We start from the raw sequence: 26226 nt of genomic DNA on the forward strand, positions 1-26226 counted from the left end.
ATTGCCAAACTATGAATCGAACTAGTGCATTTAGAAAACGAATTGAAAAGACGCAAGTCGAAAGTTTTGGCGCATTGTGCATTTCTTGGCCTAATTTATAAGATTTTTAAGAATAATCATGCACTGAATGCATGCAGTGATGCCTGCACATTAAAGACCGTGAATATCTCACGGCTGACACGCTAATGACATGAGTAAATCTCTGTCTTACAGCTTCCTCCAATCTTAAGATACGCAGGCTACGTCTGGCCATCGTTGGGTCGTGACAGATATCACTTACTGCCTAATTCCGTCTCGGGTACCCCATCAATCAGACAGCTTTCACCATTTAACGTCACGCCGGGGTTTTGTGCTTGTTTTGAACTATTTTATAGCCAAATATGGACTATGATTCTTTTTATATTAATATCGGATTCGTGTTATTGGATTTAGTTTTAAAGTGTTGTATCCCTTCTGGCCAACAGAGAACACTGGTGAGTTACATACAATGACAGAATTCCGGATCCACCGGCTGTCTCACATGAAGAAAGTTTGTATGATATAATGATAATTACACTTGTTTGTGGTTTAGGCCTATTTGTTGATCTTAAATTCTTTGTTAGAGTGCGTCGAAATAATAGGATGCCGGTTGTGCAGTATTTACACTGGATTTCCAGAATCTGGTGTCAGTTTCCCTACTGACGCTGGGGTGTAAAATGCTGACTGCGTTCATTCCTTGGAACATTTTTATACATCGTAAAGACAGCCCCAAATCCGTGCCAGGAAAGCGCATATACTCGCAGTGTGAGAGTAAATACTTCAACATGTACGAAACATGTCAGGAAATGTGCTTGTTTTTTCACGCGCATCAATGACGTGTTTAGCTATAAAATATTTATGATTTGAAAGTTAATTTTCAAGAGTTACCTTACAGGGTAACTCAGATGGACAGTATCTTCCATTCTTATTATGCGTGAACAAACACATAAAAGTACAGATTTAAAAGCTGACTAAAATTGACGGCATTACTGTATGCCTGTCGCTCTTGTTGTTATTGTCATGTAAAATAAAAGCGCTTGAATACTCGCTCCTCCCCTAAGTAGTTTCAGCTGTATGTGGTTGTTGGAAAAAAGCTGAAACTGCAACCTGATACTCTACTGAGTTTCCCCCCTCCCTCATCGTCTCTGCTTCTCAGTCTGTGCAGGCTAACAAGTAGCTTCTGCCGTATGTGATTGTCTAGGCAGGACCAAAAGAGGATCTCGCTTTAGAGACCGCGTTATAGAGTTTGTAGGGATAATAGGACTATGGTGGTACATTGGAAAAGGACGGACACATCGTTTTCGGCGCTTCTTTTATTTCTCGGGATACTTTTCTGAAGCTAGTAAATCACGAAAATAATGCAAGCCATGGATCCGATAGCAAAGTGGTCACCGAAGCAAGTCGTTGACTGGATGAAAGGTATGAGTTCGGGAAAGTTTTTGTGTCCACTGAATAACAACATACTCAAAATTGTGAAGTCGGTGAACCGCTCGATGGTTTGATCGTTTTGCGTCTAGCTGCTGTGTTTATGCGACTTTCACGTAAACTTGAGTTTTCCCTACCGATTCGCTGCAATTTACCATCAATGACAATCATCATCATCATTATTATTATTATTATTATTATTATTATTATTATTATTATTATTATTATTATTATTGTTCAGATATAATTTCCGCAAATATCATTTGTTGTCAGTGCTGTTGTACCCTTTTTAAATGCGCTTTGCTTTCTACGTTCTCGGCCCTTTGATCTCCCCAGTTGGCAGTAATTTGTGTTTCACGCTTGAGACGGCGTTCCCACGGCTGGGTAATGTTTAATGGGTAATCCTCGGTCGTTTCAACTTCAAAAAGTAGCTGAGGAATGTATCAGTATACTTAATATATAAGGTGTCGCGTGTAAATCGTGCATGAATAAAGTAACTTTGTTACTCCGGTGTTTTGCTCGGATTTGATATCGCATAATTGTAGCTTAACTGGTAGTGTGTATGTGTGTTAAGTGTTTTAAATGGAAAAACTCTAATGAAATATTTAGAAGGCAATTCTACGGCTACAAATCGTATATGAACTTGAAATTACACACTATACTCTTGAATATTGTTTTCATGTTGCAGCAAGTGCGGATGATCTGACGACCTGCTTTTCAAGTGGAGTATAGAGGTTCCCTTAGATTGCGCAAAAAATCAGAGCGAAAAGTCATCGGTCCAATTTCACCTGTAAAGGTATCGTCTGTTATTGACAAAACCTGTATTTCCAGAACCCACAATAGGGTGTCACTCTCCCTTCCACTAACAGCCTATCTGATTGAAACAGACGTCAAAGCTCGTCTCCGTGATCCTGTCACGTTGTTTAAACCAAAATTGCAAAATTCACCAAAGCTGTCCCGTTGATTACTACTTCAAATTTGCAATAAAAGGCAATTATTTGTCAGTCCAATAACAGGAACTTTATTATATTCGTGTCTTATTTCCTTCCCAGGAAATACGTGAGGGCTTTTCATCATTCAGAACAAATCTGTAGTTTGCTGCCTCCAAGTCGTAATTGACACGTGTAGAGCCAATCAGATGGATGTTATCATTAAACGGCTCAGTTATATATATATACACACAGGCATTAGCCTATTTATTAAAGTGTGCTAAAACTACGTAGCAATATGGTCTGCCCGTTATAATCCTTTCGTTTAATGCTCTTCGGAGTGACTCACTAATTGGTCTGTACGCACAGAGGCTGAGCTGCCCGTGATCACTGGCTTGCATTCTCTGCCCTGCCACCAACAGCCAGCTACTGGGTCATATGTTGACCTGGGGTTAACTCCATAAACGCCCGATGGACAATCGACCGCTGTGTCTTAGAGGGTTGCAGTATGTGCTCCTTCACTCGTCGTGGTGGAGCCGGGGCTCGCTGTCTGGAGTCCCTAGGCTAATGATTAACACCCAGACCCTTTACTGGGCCGCTCTTTTCAGCGTGAAGAATGGCACCGGTCGGAATGAGTTTGCAGCAGGACCACCGCGAGGGAGCCGGTGTTCTGTCGAGTTGAGCTACTTTGTCAAGTTAGGCTACCGTAGTGCTAGTCGATAGCCCTAGCCGTAATCCTTACCCTAACCCCCTAAAACCCTTACCTTATCCCCTAACCCTAATCCCAAAACGGTGGAACTGCACATGCGCAGAAAGACTCAATAGCACGTCTCGATAGGTAGCTCAACTCGTCAGAACACCTGATTTCCCCGTGAACTCGGCAAAAAAATGCTCATTGGGTTTGTCTTCATATACAGACTGCGGAGTTTATTTTAAATGAGAACTGAATGTCTTAAGGGTTTGTGCAATAGATGTACCAATGCCCCCCGCCTTTTCCCAAACCTTAACACAATACTCACGGAACCTTACCCCCCCTTGTCCGGATCTGACTGGTATGACACGTGATGTCATGCGTCATCATTAGTCTGTCCCCTCGGGGAAGCCTTCAGGTCTCGCGTACAGAAGGTAACTTTCACAGACGTCGGCCTGCTTTGCATAATTGATCGTAAAGAGCTGTTGTCATTTATCCTAATCGAAGCCGCATCTCCCCAAATCGGGCCTTAAATGCGCGATAATATGCTCGCTGCTCTATGCCGATGCTATGAAAGGAATGTTTAGACGAAAACTCGGCCGCATACTTTCACGCTTACAGATACCGTCTCGCCCCCCCTCACTTGTCCAGCGCTAACGTTCTGCCAAATAGTTTCCATTCCCTCCCAAGTTCACTGATGTGTTTTAAACATGTCATTTTACCCTTCTGTTTAAGATGTTTTCACTTTGCCTTATTAGTTGAAGTCTTGCCATTTTCTGTAACCACTTGTCCTGTTCAGAGTCTCACAGGTCTGGAGCAGGGGTCACTTGCACCATTCACACCTAGGGGTGATTTGGTAACTCCACTAAAGCATGTTTTTGGACTTTGCGGAGACACTGGAGGACACCCCACAACAACACATGCAAACCTGCAAACACCACACACACTGGACAGCGTGGCAACAGTGATAACCACTGCACCACCATGCCACCCCTAATAGCTGAAGTACTCGTGTTTAAAAATGTTTCAATGCAGGAAACAAAGTAGCTAGATTTTCTTACTAGTAAATGTTAAGTATCTCAGGATGGAAATTAGCGCGAGAAAATTTTAAACTGAATTTGAGAAAACAACACTTCTTTACACAGCGTGTAGTTAGAGTATGAAATAGTCTTCCTGCTAGTGTAACGCAAACTAAAACCCTGGGTTCCTTTAAATCAGAGCTAGATAAGATTTTAACAACTCTGAGCTATTAGTTAAGTTCTCCCCAAACAAGCTTGATGGGCCGAATGGCCTCCTCTCGTTTGTAAAATTCTTATGTAGGATTTATTTTAAAGCTAATTAAGTTTCATTGTAGGGTTTTAGAGTATTAAAATTTTGTAAATTTTAGTGTGATCTATGTGGCTACAAGTAATTTAATACCTTTTGAGCCTAGGTTTTGGAGTGCAATGTAGAAAATTTAAGTTTACCAGTAATCAGGGGGGAAATGAACATATCAGTCCTGTCAGTAAACCGCGCGAAAGGCAGCGATTCGGCGCTGTCTGTCTGACGGGGCGGCACAGCGGCGGTTACTGGCCGGGGCTTTCGGCGTAACCGGCTCGGTGGGTGTGGCGAGTTTGTTTTCCCGCTGCGGGGCGTGATGGAGCATCACGGGAGCTGAATCTGGAGAGACCAAGCCAGGTGTTTGGTTCTTATCGATCTGATCGTGATCAGTTGGTGATAAGTGGAGCATCAAAGAAACCCCCCCCCCCCTTGTTCCTTGTAAATGGCCCCTCGTTAACATTGAGTTACTGGAATGCTACTGTGGGCTTTTTTTATTTTATTTTGTGATTTGTGCATTTCCTTGGGTGAAATTCTTGTCTTTATCTGCTCTAACCTGAAAGCAGGACTGCTGTAGGGTTGAGGAAACGGGTATGCAGATTTTTCTCCATTCCTTCAACGGACACAGAAACCGCAAAAACAGAATCTGAAGTTTCTGCAGTTTTCTCTCTGTTTCAGATGTAAAAAGTTACACTGGTTTCAAGCTGCTGCACAGATGTCACTTTTGGTTTTGGCGATCATGTGGCTGCCCAGGGCCTCTTGGACCGGGGTATGGATGTGGTACCTTTCTGCACCTGGACATGAGTATCTTGGTAGAGAGGAACATCCAGCTAATTTCTCCAAAACCGTGTCTGTTGACTTGGGCCCAAAACATAGTAACTATTATCTTTTCCTGTTTGTTTTTAACATCGTTCACTGTGCTGTTAATTGAGTCCAGAAGATGTGCCTTGGGTCAGAGTTCCTGCCCTGTCCCATTGTTATAATAGTTCTGCAATGTTTGTTTTTGCTTGAATCAACGTTCACTGTGGAAGCCTGAGAAGGGCAAGTGGGGGCTGGGGGCTGGTTTGCTTTTTATTCAAATTGTGATATGCATTGCAAATTCAAACGGCCTTATCTACCCAGCCGTGGCACCCTGCTTGAAGAGAACCTGAACTTTGAGTCGACTTTAGCTTCTACACCAACGTTCTAGTCGTAGACCTTTAGTAATCCGTTCAAGCCGCCAGAACGGCCCATGGTAAAGCTGAGAATAACGGAAGACGAACCGGTTACATCTGCCCTGTCATGTGAAAACGTCGTAAAGCCGTCATTAGCATGAGTTATTTCCTCACCTAACCAGAAGACCTGGATCCACCCTAATGATGGGCTGTTAACAGTGTCTGAAATGTTAGCTGGGCCCGAGTGTTGTGTCACACCTTATTGGTTCCTGGGTTTGGACCTATTTCTGCTGAGATTAGCATGTCCCTTTTGGTCTTTTTGTACGAAAACAGAAGCATCTATCGGTGACCCGTTTTAGACTCTCTACTGTATCTCTGCACCACCTGCTAAGCAGATGCCCACAAATCTGACCCCAAGTCAGACGCCAAAGGAGGCCTCTGTCCCCTTCCATCTGCCCTCTTTGAGCAGCTCCGGTAGATCGGATGCCCTCTTTTGGTCAGCATGTGAGCCCAACCAGGCTACTGGCTGCTCAAGACCCAGTTGACCAGTAGCTATGAGAGGAATGCTGTTGATTTTTCTCAGTTGCTATTCTAAGTCTCTCCCTTTTGGGAAGAATCTGCTGACAATAGTTCTTGGTGATCCATGTAAGCACATCGACTGAATCGGTGGCGTTAGTTGGACGCTGTACCGATTAGAGCTAAACACAACATCTCTCTGTAGCCAGAAAAACTTTAGGCCAGCTGCTGTTCCTGTCGCCGCCACTAATCACTGACTGCTGGTCTTATTCGGTTTTCTTCTCCCAAGCCCTGAAACTCTCTCCATTCTTTACATTGCTCATGACCTGCCTGCTGAAACGCTTTTGGTTAATCATTAGGAAAAGAGTTTATCTGAAGGCAAAGATGCTATACAGGGCACCATATTGATAAACGGTTTGTTTAGGCCGTTAACGTTCTGTCAGGTGGAGTCAGACTATTCGAGATCGAGATTTACAGATTAACACCTGCCCGCTTTCCCCTCTGCATTCTGCGAAGCCGCCAACACATGCGTTCGTGACATCGCATGCTGAACATGCGCGGTTGCCTTCCTGAAATGCAGCCGTGAGTGCGATTTCCGAAGGTTTTTGGCTGTGATGCGCGTCCCTTCATTTTCCTGCTGGAGTGCTGATGTGCGGAGCAGCTGCGGTTCGCATTCCGCTCGCTTCCCACCCGCCTTCCGCTGACCGACCTCCGCTTCCTCCCATCTCTGCTGTCCAACATCCCTACACGTCTTCTCAGTTGCGGCTGTGGGGGCTGTAACAATCTTTCTGGTTCCTGTCGAGTGGGATTGTGGGAGGCAAGGGACAGGGGCACCAGGTGTTTGAAGAGAACCTCCCCCAACTAACCCAACTGACTCTAATTATTTCGTGGACCTTTGTGACACTGAACTTTGACGGAAATTAACAAAACTCCCCATGAAAAAGCACCGAAAGTTCCTGAGGGAAATACCTTGTGACACTGCTGCTTGGTGTGTCATTTTGGTGTGGCCTTCTTGGTGTGTTTAGTGATATACCTGGGTAGTGCAGAACCTGTTCCTTTTGTTAATTTATGTAAATTTCCCCAGATCCTTTTTGCCAGATTTTGTTTATTAAGACGAGAACAGGAAGTCTGTCGGAAGGGCAGATACGTCAGACTGAGTCACTGCGCCGGCGGTTTTGCCCTGGATTGTTCAACTGACAGGAGTGGCATTCTGGAATTTCATGGAATATTATCTAATTTATTGGAAAAAAGAAAATACTATTGGACAGTTGGAATACAGTGTCAAGTTTTCCTCTTTTCAGTTCTGTGCTTTTTGTATAAAGTGCACAAAAGCAGAGTCTCTGTATGGGGTCAGGCCGTTGAAGACAGATGACCAACCTGTGGCCTCTGTTTACTAACGCCTGGTATGTAAACGTTAGAGGTGTTTCTCCTGTGCAGCCTGCTGGAATAAACCTCCAGTCCCTCCTTGTACCTCTTAGCAGTGGTCGTGAAAACCAGCCTGGCGTGATTCACCGATTTTTTTTTTTTTTTTTTTTTTTTTTTTTTTATTTATTTTTTTTTAACTTTACATATGCTCAATTTTATGCAAATTCCAGTTCCCAGAGTGAAAAAATGCACCCTTCTATGTTCGTTCTTAACCCAGCTGTGCACCAAAAATATTCCCAGTTCCCGGGGTGATTCATGCCCTGCTGGGATTAGCTTGGGTTGCCCGCTGAGGGTCATGTGTACCAGTGCTGTCATGCCTTCTCACGCTGCCCCTTGCAAGGAACATTACCTGACATCCTGTGTGCGTGTGCGTGTGCGTGTGTGTGTTTTAAAACCTCCTCCCCCCACTTTGTTGCACTTTAATACAAGCTGTGCAAAAATTTTTGTGTGCTTTAAATAATTTACCCATGATATTTTGACTGGAAACGTACACCTTGGGGTATTGAATTTTAATTATATATTTAAAAAAAAAAAACAAAAGGTGAAATATTGGCTGAGTGGGGGATTTTGCCAGGGGGGATCAATTCTCATGATCATTAAAGTGACTGTGCGTAAAATCCAGAATTAATCGTGAGAAATAGTTAATCCAGATGGGCACAGTAGGCAGAGGGGTGGAAAAGCAGGGAAACCTGGGAAATCGAGAGTGTTGGCAGGTATGATTTCAAGAGCCGTCAAGTCGGCATTGTCACTCTGCAGCTGTCCGATTGTCATCTAATTTTTTGGACTTCGATGCATCCTCGCAAATCAGTAGATGAATAAATGGCACTTTTTTACTTAACTTGACTCATCTCTCTAACTTATGAGCATTGTGGTTGGAACCGGGCAGTGAACTTGCTTTCGTGTGGGGACTCCTCAATTAGTAAGCCTTGTCTCTATGGCTACCTGAATGCCCCGTGTGTTCCCCCCCCCCGCCCCCCCCTTGTCTCGCAGAGCCCTGCTTCATGCCTTTATCACTGGCAGCCAGCACAAAAGGAAGGGTTGACGTTTAAAGCTTAGATGCCAAAACGCGGTAATTGTGTGCCTGCCTGTAGGGCTTGGGGGGTGGGGGCAGGGCATGGGGACCGGCGATTTGTCGGTTTGTCACAAGATGGCTCCATTCGTAGTCTGATCAGCCCGGGGAAATTCTCCATTAACCAACTTGCCGGGTGGCCTCTGCACGTGCCGGAAAAGCAGTGCACGGGAAGATTGTTGCCCTGGAGTTGCAAAATTAATTCCCATATTGCAGTTAATTCCCATGGAAAGTTGCCAACTTGGAAAGCTTAAGTTCCCATGGAATGGAAAGTTTCTGGAAATTTTCCACCCCTTTGCAACCCTAGACAGGCGTGATCAAGATTTCCTACTCTTCCACCACCCCCCAGTGCTAAGGGCTTCAGAGGTCTCTCCTTAGAAAGACAGACATGGTTAGATCCCTCATCTAGCATGTGCAGCAGCCAGGGGTCAGGCCTTTACGGCCTCTCCCAAATGAGTGATGGCTAGCCGGTGCCCTTCACCCGATCGCACATCTTTTACAACCCCAACTTCACACACATATGTGGCGGGAGACTTGGGATTCGTTTCTTGTTGATTTCTGAGGAATCGTTCACAGGAGTCTGAAAATGAGCATTTTTGTGGTGCTTTCAAGTTTTTAGAACCACCTGCAGCCATAGTGTGAAAGGGAATCAAATTAATTTATTCAACTCAATCTCCTGTGTTAAGGCCGCGTTTATGCTCCATGGGGGGGCAGGTATTGAGACGATTTGGCAGTTCAGCCCTCTCTTGCCAATTCACCACTCAGCCACTATGGACCATCTGTGTGTGGTTCTCAATGGATGAAACGCACCACAGTTGCTCCTACATGCTTGGACCATTGTAGGCAACCATGCGTCTGAGGTATGTGATGTGGTTGATGTTTAATCCTATAATTGTTTAACGGAGGTAGCGACTATGACAATTGCAGTAATTTTGGTTTGGCGCCAAGGTGTGTGGAGACTGGAAGGGTAGCGGCAGACAGTCATAGGTCTATTACGTGTCATCGCTGTTTCGTAATGTTCTTTTCATGCTGTCCGTTTGCTGTGAAGAAACTTTAATTTTGGTTTCAAAGGAGGTGCATTTAGCAGCTTTGGTACAAACCAAAAAGTTGAACTTGGTGACCGAGGGCTCAGCTAAAATTCCCCAATGACTGACGCGTCAGGTACCCATAATTTCGGGTGAGTCTTTTTCACACGACCTGGTCTGACTTGATCTGAGCGTCAGCGAGGTGAAACCGAGCCAGTCGGTTCCTCTGGCACGTGAGACACGACTCTTTCATTACCATCCCTGTCAGATGGAGGACATCTGCAAGAAAGCATTTCAACACCAAGGAAATGTTTACTGAAAAACAATCCTCAGTGGCAAACAGGATCTCTGTCAGGATGGTCATTAGTAAATGCAGTCAAGTGGACTTCTGCAGGTGAGATGTCTGAAAATGGTGAAGGAGCTACAGATCCAAAGTCAAACCTGGTTGTGAATGAAACCAGGACACTCTACAACACATGGCACCAAAACAAATGAAGAGGATTCACTTGTAAATGTTGGGCTGCCGGAGTTTTACAGTGAACATTTTGGCTGTTGGATACAGTTGTTTGGAATGCACTCTTGATTTTTTGCATCAGAAGACCTTATAAAAGTGGTTTCTACATGGTCATTCTAGAATCTTGGAATTCCCTCTATAGAATTTGGAGAACAATGAACATTCCACTAATTCTCAAATGTTTGGCGGGTGGGGGACAGAGGCTATTGAAAGGTACAGCATCGCCGGTATTGTGCACACTGATTTCCCCGTCCAGTGGGGGTAGAGCTGCAGATGGCAGTAGCTCCCACTGGGAATGGGGAGGGATTCCCCTCTGGCATGTGAAACTGTATTCCCCGCCCCCCCTTCCTCCTATAGTAGTCGCTCTTATAGCTTAAGTTCTTTTTGATATTTTTGAACAGTGTTTGTTTGCAGAGTGCATTCCAGGGCTGGGTGGAGATGTGCTTCTGGATGACCAGAATGAGCAGGATTTCTCACTCTTTCAGGGCGATGGGTGGCGTTGCATCCTGTTGGAACACATGTGTAGGTCACCTAAAAGCTGAGGCACATTTGTTTCGATGGTGTTCAATGCCTCATAGATTATATCTAGAATTACGACATCCAAGTCTGAAGGTACTTTTTTTTTTATCAATTCATGTATGCCTTGTGATTAAAACGTGCTTAAAATCCCAGAACTGATTTTAAACCTCTATCATAAAGGGATATAGCAGCAGCAACAACAAGATGATGACCTTTGCTATCGTGTGTTGCGCATCCATGGGTGCTGGTCTGTTCTCTCTCCTCCAAGCATTCTGGATGTTCCTGGTCCCAAATAAATAAACACCGCAGTTCCTCCTTGTGAATGTGAGGAAGGAAACCTTCGGTTTATCAGAAGAATATAACTAAGGGACAGATATAAAAAAGGTACAGTGGCTTCTATTGGCAGAAATTCAGACAAAGGTCTTCATGCTGAAGCCTTTAGATCCTAATTGGTGGCACTTGTGAACTGTTACAAAGGCAGTGGGGTCCTGTTCCACGGGTCCTGTTGATTTGCCTGTCTGATTTGGGCCTACCCTAAAGCAGGAGATTGGAGGTACACAGAGTGGTTACTTTTCCAGTTAGAAATTGTATAGTGGGAGGTGACAGAACTCCATGGGGTGTCAACAGGTGGAAAACGTACATTCCCCGCCCCTGCCCCCGCCCTACCCCCACAGAATATCCCACCCACTGAGAAGAGGCTTTTTTTTTTTTTTTTTCTAGCCCCCACATCAATCGTTTCTAAAGTTTCTTAAAGAAACCTTTCTTCTCAAATTACACCAGAAAGGGTTGTTTTTGTACCTATTTGTGGATGGTTGGTGCTGCCTCAGAGAAAACGGCGCCATACAAAAAGGGAACCAAAGCTTGTTCTGGAATCAGTGGCTTTTAATAAAGTTTGGAACAACATTTTGAAAAAACATTACTCGCATCATAATAAAGATTAATCGCTGTCCACCCCACCCGCATATTTTCCAGCAATTGAACTTGCTATATTGCTATTTGGATAACTGTACTTAAGCAGTTGGTAACAGAGCTCCTTGTGAAATACTCCTAGGTGAGATTGCCGTTCTCTGAAGTGGTAAACCATGAATCATGGCACCATCTACAATACTGTCATCTTTACCTAACGTTCCACTGCTGTGCTGCACCTTCTTGCTGCGAGAGGGCTGTGAACGAAAAGGACGTGACTGTGAGTCCACTACTCTCTGCTGGATCTGTTAAGAGCTTCAGAGGAGAGCAGGGAGCTGAGCGTGGCCATTTATAATGACTTGGGGTTTATACCTTCTGGACAAACCAGCCAGTTGGTGGGATTTCAGTGATGTTTGGAAGACCGGCGTCTCGGCGCTGCTCTTTGATCCTGCGCTGATGACGAGCGTGAACCCCGCAGAAGCCTTTCATCTGAAGTGGTGGAGTCGCCGTTTGACACGAAGTCCGGAGACGACCCTCTTGATTGCCGTGTCATCCACACCCCTCCCATTGTGCCGTCTGACATTTGGGGAGCACTTGTTAATTGTCGGGCGCCGGCTAGGCTGTGGAAGGCATCTTGGTCATCTGTGCTTGCACGTAACATTGACGGTCTGTCACCCACAATGCAACGCGTTCGATGCTTTCGCAAAAAACAGGGCTACCTATTCCATATAATGCAACAATTAAGAAATAAAAGTGGATAACGTTCCTGAGCAAAGTCCCAAAGTCTGTTTACATCTTACTTAGCAGATGGGTTAGGGTTAGATGGCCCCTGGAGCAATGGGGGGGGAGGGTAAGGGCCTTGCCCAGGGGCCCAACAGTAACATTACTCTACTGACCCTAGGATTCAACCTGGCAACCTTCTCTCATCATACGTTCCTTGTATGATGGTCTGACAGTAGGACCTGTTACTTGGACAGGCCGAAGGACAAGTCCTGCTACCCCATCTCCTTCCCCTTCTGTTACTCTATGTCTCCCTCCTTGATGAAAGTCTCTCACCCCCCCCCCCCCCCCAGTCTGGCTTTTAGTCCAAAGCCCTATCCTTGCATCTAATAGGTTCTGGCTTCCTCCTTGCCCAGCGGGATCTGTTTAATTAATCCCCGTTACAGGGCCTCCGTAGGGCGCTGCAGTCTAGAAGCCTAAAGCTGATCTGCATTCCCTGCCATTAAAGTCCTCCTCATTAGTAAATGAGACCCACAAGTGAGAGAACCCACTTGTGACCTGTAACTCTAGACTCGAGTTCAGATCTCGCTGGATTTCAGGGCCGAGCATGTGTGTGCGATTTATGATTTCTCAGCTTAAGTGATTATACCTTGTTCAAGGGTACAGCAGCATTTTCCATTGCTGGGATCGGAACAGGCAGTCGTTTAGATTGTCGGCCATCTTAACCACAGTGCCTCATGTTGTCTGGTTGAAGGTCTCGCTGGCAGTCGAGCTCTGATTTTGGATACGGTCGCTGAAAATCCATCTTATCATTCAACGGTCAGTGAGATGTTGATTCCAGACTTGTGGTCCAACACTGGTAACGGATAGCCACAGAGAGACTAAACATATATTCCAAGTACAAACCTTTATTATACATTATGGGGGTGTACTTCCTGGTGAATTATGCCATTTCAACATAACTAGAATTTCCCCCCAAAAACTTCAAAGATCTATTAAACCGGCAGCCCCCGCATAATTGCAGTGGCGTGTTTTTCTTTGGGTTGAATTTAGGTCGGTGCTCTGTCACTTTTAACTTTTTTTGGACCTTCTACCCTCGTCGGTCCTGGGAATTCTGAGCAGAAGTATGCAAGCTCTGTTTTGACAGCGGCTGACCTTTAGCCACACCCTGGGTCTTACCAGGTTCCTCGTCTTGCAAGTGAACATATTAGAGACGTTGGAGATACGGTCCACATCCAGCAGCTGTCTCGAATTAACGTCCCCAATGTGAAAACAAATAAACCCCAGGCAGCTCTCCATGTGAGGTTGTGAAGTGGGACACTCCCCCCCCCCCCCCCCCCCCCCCCCCCGCTCTCCTCATAGGTGGGGAACAGTTTCCTGCTTTTTGTGGCACCCGTTGCCCTTTCACAGCCCCGGAACAGTGGATTAGCACCCTCCAACTGCACGGGAACAGCCTCAACCCGTGTGTCGATCGCTTTGCATGATGAATGTCGGTCACGCTGCAGCTGACCGACACGTGGGCAGCAGCACTGAAGCACTGCAAAAGATGAAAGGGCAAAAATCCAGGCGTTCTTTGCAAGGGAGATGTTAACATTTCCTTTGAACCCCAAAAACAATAATGGAATTCTATAGTATGCAGGGTTTATTGCAGGGTTCTGGTCCTCCAGGACCAGAATTGGGCAGGTCTGCTTTATCGTGATGTTCAGTTTCAGTCGGACTTCCCTGAACTTTTGAAGCTCTGCCTTAACGATACCTAGTAGGAAACGTTCAGGTCCTGCAGTTAGCTGTAGTCATTCACTGCAGAGCTTAGCTGTCCTGTCTGTTCTCCATCGTTTTAGGATCTCTCCAAAATCTGGGTGTCTGTTAAGTTTAATGGTTTCACGGTCACATCCCATGCTGGCATCCCTCGGTGGAAAAACTTGTAGAAGTGGTCAAATGTGTGCTTAATGTGTTCTTGGGTGCACTTTGATGGATGCAAGGGACAAGTACGCATGTGGTGCTTGTGATCTCCCATGTACGCTCCTCAACATTTTTATCTTAACATGCAGGAATTAGATGGAGATATGATCTGGACAATGCTGTAATGCAGTGTTTCCAAATCCAGTCCTCGGAGACCCACAGATGGTCCACGTTTTTGCTCCTTGCCAATTTGTCTGCTGGTCCCTGAGGACTGGGTTGGAAATTACTGCTGTAACAAGGGCTTTAGGTATTGGGTGCCAAAGGTTTGTTGTTGTTGTTGTTGTTGGACTAACCCAGCCACGTTCCAACCCCTTTAGCCAGACTGCTGCCTTGACGCAGGCTTTTGTCTGACCGTGTTTTCTTTGACTCCGCCCCCGTAGGCTTGGATGACAGCCTCCAGCAATACGTCTACAAGTTCGAACAGGAAAAGATCAATGGCGAACAGCTGCTGAAGATCTCGCACCAGGACCTGGAAGAGCTGGGCGTCACCCGGATCGGACACCAGGAGTTGGTGCTGGAAGCCGTGGACCTCCTCTGTGCCCTGGTCAGTGCTAGAATATCAGCCTCTAACCCAATGTGTTTTCGTTTCAGTCATACAGTTTGGCCAGGGCTTGTGTCCATCGCACCAAGTTGTGTGAATCCCACGTTAAACCGAGTCGTGGCATCTCCAGTTTCTCCTGAGGAACTCCCTGTCTAACCATGGTGATTGCTACTGGCCACCTCTGGCCTTTGGCTGCCATAGTGCATTTCTCAAGACCATTTGTGGGCCAGGAAAGGCACTTATTGTTTGTTCGCAGTGTCTGCTCGGAATTCTCAGCATTCCGTCCCATGCTTCCCGCTCAGTGGTGAGTGACGGTCCCTGGTCTCATTGCCAAGGCTTTTTTTTTTTTGCATTGGCAGGCAGGTATTGATTGAAAAACCCTTTCTTCATCAAAACAATAAAAATTATCAGATCTCCCCCCCCCCTCCCCACACCCCCCATCTCCACATCCTGGTTTGGACAAAGTCCCTTCTCCAGAGCGGACTCGACTCCAGGCCCGTTTTCTGTGTCTGGCACATGTTCGGTGCCTAGCGTGACACAGATAAGATGTGTATCTCTGGGCTGTGGTGTCATGAGTTACAGGGACGCTCCGCACAACCCGGCTCACATGCATGATCTAGCAGGATATGGAGTCGTCATCCTAGCATGGCCAATAAAGAGGTTTTCCTTTTTGAACTGCTAGGCCTAAGTCTACAAGAATGTTTTGGATCCCATACTGTTCACCTATGCATTTATTGTTAATTGCTAATAATATCATTGGGTACTGTTACCATGGGGACCAAGTGAACCCTGGAACTAAATAGGCAACCAGGATATTTATGTGTTTAATATGTTGTTACCATGGACTGCAGGTCAAACAAGGGTGTGGACTTGGATGTGAACTAATGCACATTCTTTGCGACTCAGTTTACCTCGTATCTATTGTACAAACAAAGCAGGGCCGTGGGCAGAATTTCAGCAGATTTTCAGGGTCAGAACGGAAAGCACATCGCATTTTGGTTTGGGTCACGTAAAGGAGGCCTGTTGGACAAAATACTGTCCCAACTTTTGGGCCATCGTGTGACCGTGGACAGGATTCCTTTGTCCCCAACCCCCACAGCTCAATAACTGGGCCGCGTAAGATGCATTGTTCATTGTCCCGGTCCGGATGGACAGGGAATGCAAAGTGATTCCTGCTCTGGAAATATTCACGACATCCCTGATTACACCACTTTCTATAAATTATTGATGGGGGGGCTTTCTAAGGAAAAGATTTCCTTCGAGGTCCACGAATGAGTCAATGCTTTGTTTTGCGCATAAAGTCATTGATACGGTTGTCCTGAGCTCTCCCCCTCCACGTGATTTGGCCTGCTGATGTAACGACTATTAAGGGACTCTGAGGATTTCCTGCCCCCCTCCCTGATGAAACGGACAGGCAGGCGGTCATAAGACAGTTTGGTACCCTTCCTCGTGCCTCCCTCCCAACCAGCACAGGGGTTGGGGACTGTGTGTGTGTGTGTGTAGCATATTGTTGCAGACAACCAGGACGTTTGGAAGCTTAATGACCATTAGCTGTGGGGTCTCGGCATACACAAGCAGCACCTGTCCTACGTCCCCGTAACCAGGGTAGTTTACAGGGGAGGACAGCTGATTGGCTCCCGGAGTGCTCCCTTCCCTGTCACTCACTGAGCTAAAGCATATGATTGGCTAATAATATGGTTGGCCCTTCTTATGCCGCCGCCTCCCCCAACCGCCGCCATTTATCCAAGAATCGGCCCAGCCGTAATGTGGGGCTTCGCTCAAGCAGATTTCATGTCAGCGTTGGCATCTCCTGAAGCGACCTCAGCCGACCTCAGGACGGCGTTGCGAGGGCTGTCTTTGTACGGTCCTGGCAAATTTCCATATGTATGGCTGAGCCATTAAATCAAAGATGTTCTTGGTGTATGATGTTTTAATAAACTGCTGTGGGACCCTGTTGATGGCTTATGCTGCGACTCCAAACACCCCCCCCCCCCCCGCCACTGGGACCCCCCGTGTCCGGGACGGGCCCCGGTGGCTTTAGAAGCCAGAGAGCAGCGAGCAGAGGTGGATAATTCAGGCTTGGAAAGTAAAAATCCAGACCAAGATTTTGTTTCAACCAACCAGTTGAGTATAAAGAGTCACAGAGTACTCAACTGGCTAGAAATGTCAGGTTGCCGCTGTGTGATGGTCTCTCTGTGCTGGAGAGCAGGAAACAGATGTGACCTCTCCTACTACCCATACTGAGTGAGATCTGCCGCAGAGGAGGTGATGGAGGAGGAAGTCCCTACCCCCCCTCCCATCTGCAGGTGTGGGAGGCCCGAAAATGACACCCTTTCCCCTCCTCTTCCCCTTCCACTTATAGAAGGACATTTTTTCCCCAACACCTGTTTGAAACAGCGCCCCCTGCCTGTTTTTATGCTACTTTCCCAATCCCTTTCACTGCACCAATCCCCATTTATGGTACTTTCCGCCATTTAATGCTGGTCAGCTTACGTCAGTGAATAAATGAGCTTGTGTGTAATTATCCGGCTAAAAATTTCTTTCACAGTGACTGTCCTAAATGTTGTGGAAGTTAGTTTGTCTGAAGACCTGTTTGAAGTCCAAAATTCAACACACAGTGACACTTTTATTAACCCTGAAGTCTCCATTTCAGCTCCTCAACAGGGCATTTATGTGTTTGGTCATTGGCACTTGATCTAAGACTGGTCTGCAGTCTGGTACCGCTAAAAGCCGCCACCGATTACAGTTTAAGGGGTCTGGGCAGGTTACTCATTCCCGTTACATGCGAGGCGCAGTGAGCGCCAGGCATGCGCAGTGAGCGCCAGGCATGCGCAGTGAGCGCCAGGCATGCGCAGTGAGCGCCAGGCATGCGCAGTGAGCGCCAGGCATGCGTGCTGGTGACGGGCCAGCGTTTCCCCCTGAACGAGACTTGCCAGAACAGGAGTCACTTCCAAGTGCTCACTGCGCATGCCTGGCAAATGAGTAATGGGAATGAGTAATCTGCCCAGACCCCTTAAACTGTAATCAGTCAGACCAGTTGCATTCCTTCTCCGGCATTAAACGTTCTTCCAGTGCCGGCCTTCAGGAGCGGTCTAAATTAAGCTGCCTGCTTCCTCTGAAAGACTCGGCGTAGCTGATGTGCTGCAGCCAGACCGTGGCTGAAATGTAAATATGTACTGGCGGGATATTTAATAAAATATTTGCAGTGGGATTAGACTGGAGTGATCTGGACGGGGTCTGGGTGCATCTAGGGAGGGTGGTGGCATCTTTCTAAAGATTTGACCACTTCCCACTCGTTGACACTTTTGTTTAGTGCTGACGCTTCTAGAGCAGGACAAGTGTGACGAAGGTCGCGTCTGGATCTCGTGAGTCTTGCACAAGAGACTACTGCTGTCCCCCCTCCCCCTGCACCCCCCAGTCTGGTATGGGACCTTGAGATCCTGACCATTGAACAGCCTTAGCTTTCCAGCCGTACTTCTTCAGGGTGTTTGTTCCGGGGGGGGGGGGGACAGCAGTAGACCACCAGCTCACCCCACGAGCAGCACCTCATCCCATTTTGCTTCAGAGGAGTGGAATGCATGAAGAGGAAACAGGCCATGGAATGTGTTGTTGGCTGAGCTTGTGTGAGTCAGGTGATCGACTCGTGCCTTCCGGGGACATGGAAGTGTGGCAGAATTCCCCTCCCATCTCGTCCAGGCCACAACTACTATTATGTCTTCAGTGTTATTTATCTTGGCCAGTTGCAGTTCAAACCCCATAACACCAAAATAGTTTTCTGATGACCCAATGCCTAGGAATGATTGAGCAGTTCCAGCGATAACGATTCCCCTTTGTTCCGGTGCTTTCTCTTTGTAGAATTATGGCATAGAGACGGATATTCTGAAGAACCTGGTTGCCCGGATGAGGACGGCCACCAGCAATCTGCGTGTGTGTACGTCTGAGCGACGGAGGAGCCCCGCCTACAACGGCAGCATGTGCCGCAAGCCCCCGAACGATTTCCTCACCCTCGTGGTGGAGCTCATTGGGGCGGCCAAGAACCTTCTGGCTTGGCTGGACAGGTGAGGTGCACCTGGTGAACCTGCTACAAAGCTGTCTCTGGCCTGGAGATTTTCTTTAAAGGTGGGGGGTGTGAGAGGGGTCATAATCTATACAGAGGCGCTAACTTTATTAGCCAATGATATGTTCTGAATTGGTGAGTGACAGGGGAGTGGGCAATCTGTGGGCCAATCAGCTTTCAGCTGGTGGTCCCGCCCCCCAATATGAGCTAGCCTGGAGAGGCCACCGTCTGGAAGCAGCATGTGGTATCATGGTAACTAATAATTAACTTGTGGGATGTCTTCCTTTTCCAGCTGGAATTTATATTGTAGGGCTGTTATTGGGTTAATATTTTGGTCAGTTCAAAGGTTTTAGTATGGAAAAACCGTTCCCCTCACCTCTGGTATGATGTTTAGAGCGGCTGATCTGTAAAACATAGACACATCACTCATCTGCGGTTACTGTGCCTTCATACAGTGTTGTCCCCCCCCCCCCGCCCCCCCCCGCATTTTCTTTCTCCAATTGCTGTCAAAAGAGAGCAATGAAATCCGATACTGTCTGGTTTACTTCCTGAGACTTGGTAGGGTTCAACGCCCGGTCTCAGATATGTGTAGGTCTCTGCTATAACTGACGCATAACCTGGAATGTTTGTTTAGCGGTTGTCGGGTTTATAAAAACCACGTGGTGGGGTGGGGGGTAGGGGGGGGGGGCATCCGCTCCAGCGATGCACGACTCTCACGCGGCATCCATATGGGGGCATCCATAATCCTGTTCTTTGCCATCTGCAGGATTGCTTGTTTGACCACAGAGTGCGTAGAGCCCTCGAAATGACTAGTAGCCAAACAACGTGCTACGTTTTCGAGTTTGAGAATGTTCCTGAGCAAGATCCACGAATAGAAACTGCATAGACATGCGTCTGAGGAGTTTTATTTGGGGGGTTAGGGTGAGGGGAAGTTCCATCACAACAGCCTTTTTTGTGTGCTTGAGTTTTAAACACTTGTGGAAACAGTGACCCCATTCCACATTGGGTTCACGTCTGGGAAACCTTCAGAATTCACCTGTTCAGCAGGCACCTCGATTTGTACTGCTTCCACAGCTGTGTGCCCCAGCATGGTAATTGGTGACATCTGTTTGTGGTTTTTTTTTTTTTTTTTTAGGACACCCTTGACGGGGATCAGTGACTTTACTGCCACGAAGAACAAGATCATCCAGCAGTGCCTTGAGCTCACCACCACTGTTCAGCAGGTCAGGGAGCCCATGGTCGGCCTGAGATACACTTGTGTCTGTCGAACTAGTCCAGTGACGTTTTCGAGCAGCGGTGCTCACCTCAGAAGCCTCAGGTCGCTTAGTGAAAGCACTGTGACCTGCCGGTTCTGATGGGGAACACTGCACTTCACACTGTGACCTGCCGGTTCTGATGGGGAACACTGCACTTCACACTGTGACCTGCCGGTTCTGATGGGGAACACTGCACTTCGGGAACCTTTTGTGTGGCCAACAGCCAATGGATTTTACAGTTTCATAAAACCTCTGGCTCTCTTGAAAGAAGTTCCTCTGAAGTATCCCAGAGCCAGCTGTTTCCAGTTTTTATTCCTCAGAGACGTTCCACAAGGAACGTGGAAACGTGTGTCTGGCAGGGTAATAATTCAGGATGGGGGGGGTCAGTCCGATTTTTTCATGAATTATTTACTGGTATTTCACCGCGGTGCCTGAAAGCTTGTGTGAGATGGAGAATTCAAGGGCACCAGGTCGCGTTCCACGTTTGTGGCATGATTGATTATGAGCGTGTCTGTTGTATGTGGAAACCAAAAGGCTGGTCCAAGATCTTGGGTTTAACACAATGCATACAATGGAAAGAGGACATAGATTCTGATCCGGGCCAGTTCCCGCGGTGCTCGTCCGCAAGCTGAGATTTATCGAACTTGCTCCGCCCCCGCTGAGAGCCATGACCAATAGCGTCCCACACCGACATTTGGATTTCGGCTTGCTGCGAGTTTGCCCGCCCCCCCCCCCATCAGCTGTCGGGTAGTTAGGGCCAGATAAGCCTTCCATTCAGGTCTCATGGATTCGGAAGTACTGTGAGAGGAGCATGATAGAGAACAGCAGCTCTTCTGTCCGATCTGGCAAACGCTGTGAAGGGGGTGGGCAGAGATCAGAGACACACCTGTCTGTGTCACGACGATCTCAGCTGGCGGCAGCAGGTCTGGGACGGAGGTCTGGCTAACAATCAGACACTACTCTAAATCTTGCACCATGCAAATGAGTTGAAGATGAGAACCTTTACCTTTTGGGTGGAAAGTGTGCTATATGAAAATAAGTCAAACTAGACTGAATCGGATATGTAAACTTAAATGCTGCGGCTGTCAGGTTACGCCAAGTCACATGATTTTAATAAAGGATTCTAAGTTCAGGTGTGGTTTTGGTATCATGAAATGGCCCCTTGCATCTTCTGGCAATTTTGACAATGTATTTATTTTGTTGATGGAGGGTCTGACAGCTGGGAGCTGTGGTAATATTTGCCTCCCAGCTGGCAAAACGTGTTTCAGTTGATGAGAGATGACGCAGACCCCCCGAACCCCCCCCGAACCCCCTTGGTTATCACTCAAATAAGATTCCCAGCGCCAAACAAACCCCCTTTTGTGGAAGAAGCATGCGGCTATGCCCAAACATGACAGGACCCCTTCCACCCCGTTACAGAAACGGACGTGTCCCACATTCCGTCATCCTGTCAGGCGTGCAGTTCTTGATGCCGCACTTATCGTGGCACGGGGCAGGCAAGCTGAAGCGCTGCAGGCCTCAGTCAGAGCGGCGAAATGTCAGGCGCCGACGCGGTGTGATTGGCTGATGGGGTGATTGGCTGACAGGGTGCAATTGGCTGACAGGGTGTGCTCTGCCCTGCGGGACAGTCACTCTGCGCAGAGCTTTTAGTCAAAATGCTGTTTTCATTACAAGATGAGGAATATTATTTGCTTATCCTTTTAGTACATGTGTGTGAGGTTCTGTTCATCTTCTTCCACTTAACTCATTTAATCAATATCATTTATCTGTACATTTTTCTGTTCTCTCCTGTTTCTGTAATTCTTGTGTGTGCTTTACCAGATGTGTGTGTGTGTGTGTGTGTGTGTGTGATTTTTAACTCAATTTTATTATTTTTTTAAATTTACGCTCTGATTGAACATGATACTGTTCCAGTGGCTGATTCTGGTGGTTTTGTTTTGAACGAATGCACCTCTTCTCTTGCAGGATTGCACAGTTTATGAGATGGAAGAGAAGATTCTAGAAGTCGTAAGTATGGCGGCCGCAGAAGGGGAGTGGAGCTTCTGGGGAATCGTTCGGTCAGCGGGCTTTCAGAGACTTTAGTCTCCAGGGCCCCCTTTTTTTTGTCACACAACGGGGGGGGTTTGACACCGCTGAATATACCCCCTCCCCCCCCCATTAATCACAGTTTCCTGCGAATGACAATTACCAGGCCTCTCGTCCTGACAGCAAACTTCCTCTTTCTCAGACGTGCCGGTGAACTGCAGAGCTCCTCATGTGATGTCGTCTCCTTCCTCCCACCCCCCCCCCCATTTTTTTAATGTTTATGCAGCACTGTGGCGGTATGCGAGTCCGCAATTCAGGCAGGCCGTCGCTGGTCTCGCTCAGCCAGGCGCTACCGCAAAATGCTGCGCTATAGAGTGTCACTCACTCTCACTCACTCCCAGGGTTTGGGATTATTGTTTCTGGGCCCCAGATAAAATGTCACCTTGGGGCCCCCTGCCCTCATCTCAGGTCTCAAAAACTAGATACATATCTAGCGAATACTCAGAAGATTGTAGCCAGCCGTCTGGTTAGCATAACATGTTGCTTCAGCATCTCTGCTTATGATATTTAGTGTAGTGACAGTTTGTGGCCGACAGGGCGGTGCCCAAACCTCGGTGGGCCCGTGCAAATGCGCAGTTTGAATGCTGGTAAACGCCCACATGCACCTCATGCTCCAGTCTTCGCTGATTTCCTTCTGAGCATTTACGGTCGTTAAGGCCTGTATCTTATCAGCTGCTCCGTGAGAAGAAACACGTTTATGTTTACGTCAAGCCATTCGCCCTAATGATGACAGCGTGATATTATCAGCTGTGCCTCGCGCAGGGCCCGAGCTGTGATGATGTAATTATGATCGGAACACCAGCCTTATCTTGCTCCCCCACTCCCTGCGTGTGCATTTCGAAAGAATGTAATTTAGTCGCAGTAGAGATGCCAACGTTTTTTAATGGAATCATCTCACCCTGTTGAGTTGACCAGTGTTTCCTAACCCGGTCCTCGGACCCACAGTCGATCCATGTTTTTGCTCCCTCCGAGCTCCTTGCCAGGCAGTCTATATAAAACGTAGACTGGCTGCTGGTCCCCGAGAACCGGATTTGGAAACGCTGGGGTAGACCTCTGAGTCAGATATGCTTAATCAAAGTAATCAAGTAACTTAGCTTTTGCACGTCATCATTTAGTATATTAATGATGGGCTCTTGTCTGAATTGCAGTCAAAGGTTTTGAATGGAATCTGTGACCAGACTATGGAAACTACCTCAGACCCTCTGACCAGGCAGATTACCCGCCTGGAGGAGGTCCGGATTGTCAACATCAAGCCCGGGGAAGGACTGGTGAGATGGCAGCATCGACATCACCGAAACCCCCCCCCCCCCCCCCCCCCCCAGATCACAGAGACCCCCCCAGATCTCTCACGCTTCCCAGAGTGTTTTTGTTTTACTAGTGATGGAGACTTTTACAAGTTCCTCTTATAACCAAAATACCCTCCAGGTGTTGTCTCCCCCCCCCCCCCCCCCCAATTGTGATTCACATCTGCAATCGTTTCCCAGTATAACCATTCACACCAGTGTCGCCCTCCTCCTCGTTCCCAGGGCATGTACATCAAGTCCACCTACGATGGGCTACACATCATCACCGGCACCACAGAAAATGTGAGTATGATGATGACTTAGGGTTTGGGGCAAGTAGGACTCCCACCAGCAGGGGGTGCCCTATTTGAATGACCTTTTCTCCTCCTGTTCTTGAAGTGATAATGTTGTCCATTGTCTTTTACTGCGAAATTTTTCCTGTAGGGTTTGGCGATGATCCGTAATGTTAGCAGTGTTATTTAAGCAAATTTTAAACTATAAGAATTTACCTTCCCCGTTAGTTTCGTCCATCTACGGTGACGTTCAGATTTTGTGGTATCTCTGATAATTTATGAATTATATAACCTTATTTATGTCCAATAAGATATGCTTTATAATAATATTCATGTTGGTAATGCCATGGATTTTGAGTTTTGTGTAACATATTTTTCTAGTCTTGACGGTTCTCTCACTTTTGGTTTGAAAAGGTCTTTTGACTAATATGTTTTACATCCCATAAATGCCCTTTGTGCATTGTTAGGAGTGATATATGATACATATAGATCCTGTGCTCACCTAAAACTCCACCCACACCCCCGAGCCTGTATAAATCTTGCTGGTATGACAGACATTGTTTGAAAGCACATTGTTTTGGGGGGGAGGGGCGACAGTGAGAAGTACAGGCGGCAGCGAGTGCCCCCCCCCCCCCCCCCCAGTGAGTCTGCATGTCTGTGGGAGAGGAAGGACTTCACTAATAGAGGGGTTCAGGCTGAGCCGCAGACGCTAACCTGTTCTTTATTAAGTGGGACAGAGGAGATGTGTGGGCGAGGGAGGGGGGGGGGGTCTCTCTTCCCCATCCCTAACTGAAGTGGCTTCCCCCTCTGAGGGTCCATAATTAACCAGAAATGAGGTTTGGCCTATTAGCCAGAGTTTCACGCAGCTGTGGAATTTCTATCCAATTAACCGTGGCTCCATACATTTTCCCATGGTGCTCTGCTCCTTTATAGATGTATACACAAGCGGCTTTTTATCACAATAACAATGGGCCGTCTCTTGGTTGCACGAAGCTCGTGCACATCGCTTATTGTTCAGACCGTTGTTTTGAGGATGTTTGGGGATCTCCCACCGCCCCACAAGAGACAAACGCCGTCCTCCCCATTGTTGCGGAGCGGATATTAGCGGAACAGGCCCTGTTTAGGCCTGTTTTTCTGGCTTGTGGATGCGTCGTGTTCATGATAAGCTCAGGGCCAGGGGGGGTCTGTACTCATCCTCCTGCTGTGTCTCTAGTCTCCTGCTGACCGGACGCACAGAATCCATGCAGGAGACGAAGTGATCCAGGTCAACCAGCAAACAGTGGTGAGTGACACGCTGAAACGCTTCCCGCTGCCGCTTCTCTTTCCATGCAGTGAAAGCAGCCAACAGGGGAATTTTGGTGATGATGGCATTTTATAATGGTTATTTTTTTGCTTTAGACCAGTGTTTAATCCAGTCCTCAGTGACCCACAGAAAGTCCATGGTTTTGCTCCCTACCTCAACTAAAGCAGGATCTGAAGGGGTTTACAGGGGCTGGTGGCGGTGATGACGACGAAGTCAAATCACTTTACTGTCATTTCACGCACGTGGAGAAACTGAATTTCTAGAGAGACAGCTAGAACAAAGAACAGCTGAATGAGACACTGGACAACAAATGCTGGATTGAAAACAAAACAATGCAATAGTACAAGTGTACAAGACAGAGCATATATGCAGTGCAAAATATTGCAATAGTGCAAATACACAGGTGAATACCTATCCGCGATGATGATGATGATGATGATGATAGTGGTTGTATCTGCTGTTTTAGATGTGTCAGTAGACAAAGCAGATGCATTGTGGGAGGGAAGCTGCTGAACTTGTGCACTCTTGGTGCAGGTGGGTTGGCAGCTGAAGAACCTGGTGGCCAAGCTGAGGGAGGACCCAGCTGGCGTGGGACTGGTGCTGAAGAAGAGGCCCACCGGCACCACTGGTTTCACACCGGCCCCCCTGAAAAACATGCGCTGGAAGCCCCCCCTGGTACAGGTACATAGACTCCATCTTTTTTACCTTCCTCCAACATGGCTTCAGTTTACAGTTTTAAGTTCCGATAAATTTTCCTCATTCCAAATTTTCCTGGCCGGGAACCAAGCGCGGGGCCGGCTAATCCTATAAGTGACTTCACCGGCTGCCTAGGGCGCCCCCTTCTGGTATTTACAAAGCTTCACTGCTGCTGCCTCAAGCAAAGGCTTCACGGGCCCTGCTCAGACACCCCTGTGCAGCGACGAGAGGCCCCAGTGCAGACTAATGTCAGTGATTACTGCGCTGCCTTATTGCATCTGCCTGGGCTGGCCCAGATTAAATGCTCCTCCACGCCTTGTATTGACTGGAGCACAGCTCTTTATTTCACTTGTTTTGTTTGTGGAACCGGAGCATGCAAGCTCAGGCAGGTATACAGGCCACCCAAACAGAGATGGGGGCTGGGGGGCGGGGGGCAAGCAGCAACAAATCTGGGCTGTGTAATGCGGCCAAACAATAGGGCATATTCTGTTTTCCTAAATTAGCGGCACAATACCGGACAGTTGC

The 26226-nt window shown here is 47.3% G+C and overlaps 1 protein-coding gene across 1 annotated transcript in view; it reads left to right on the forward strand.

The window, feature by feature from the left end:
• Positions 1 to 1106: 1106 nt before the first annotated feature.
• The window catches only part of LOC140578306 (connector enhancer of kinase suppressor of ras 3-like), a 28949-nt gene continuing 3829 nt past the window's right edge, over positions 1107 to 26226 (forward strand). The window contains exons 1-9 of the mRNA XM_072698758.1: positions 1107 to 1437; positions 14568 to 14731; positions 18584 to 18786; positions 19921 to 20008; positions 22007 to 22048; positions 23275 to 23394; positions 23653 to 23712; positions 24916 to 24984; positions 25540 to 25686. Of these exons, the coding sequence (XP_072554859.1) occupies positions 1377 to 1437; positions 14568 to 14731; positions 18584 to 18786; positions 19921 to 20008; positions 22007 to 22048; positions 23275 to 23394; positions 23653 to 23712; positions 24916 to 24984; positions 25540 to 25686 (954 nt within the window). The 5' untranslated portion in view covers positions 1107 to 1376. The remainder of the gene's footprint in view (positions 1438 to 14567; positions 14732 to 18583; positions 18787 to 19920; positions 20009 to 22006; positions 22049 to 23274; positions 23395 to 23652; positions 23713 to 24915; positions 24985 to 25539; positions 25687 to 26226) is intronic.

Source organism: Paramormyrops kingsleyae, chromosome 14 (genome assembly GCF_048594095.1).
Source record: "Paramormyrops kingsleyae isolate MSU_618 chromosome 14, PKINGS_0.4, whole genome shotgun sequence".
In the NCBI taxonomy this organism is placed as follows: Eukaryota; Metazoa; Chordata; class Actinopteri; order Osteoglossiformes; family Mormyridae; genus Paramormyrops; species Paramormyrops kingsleyae.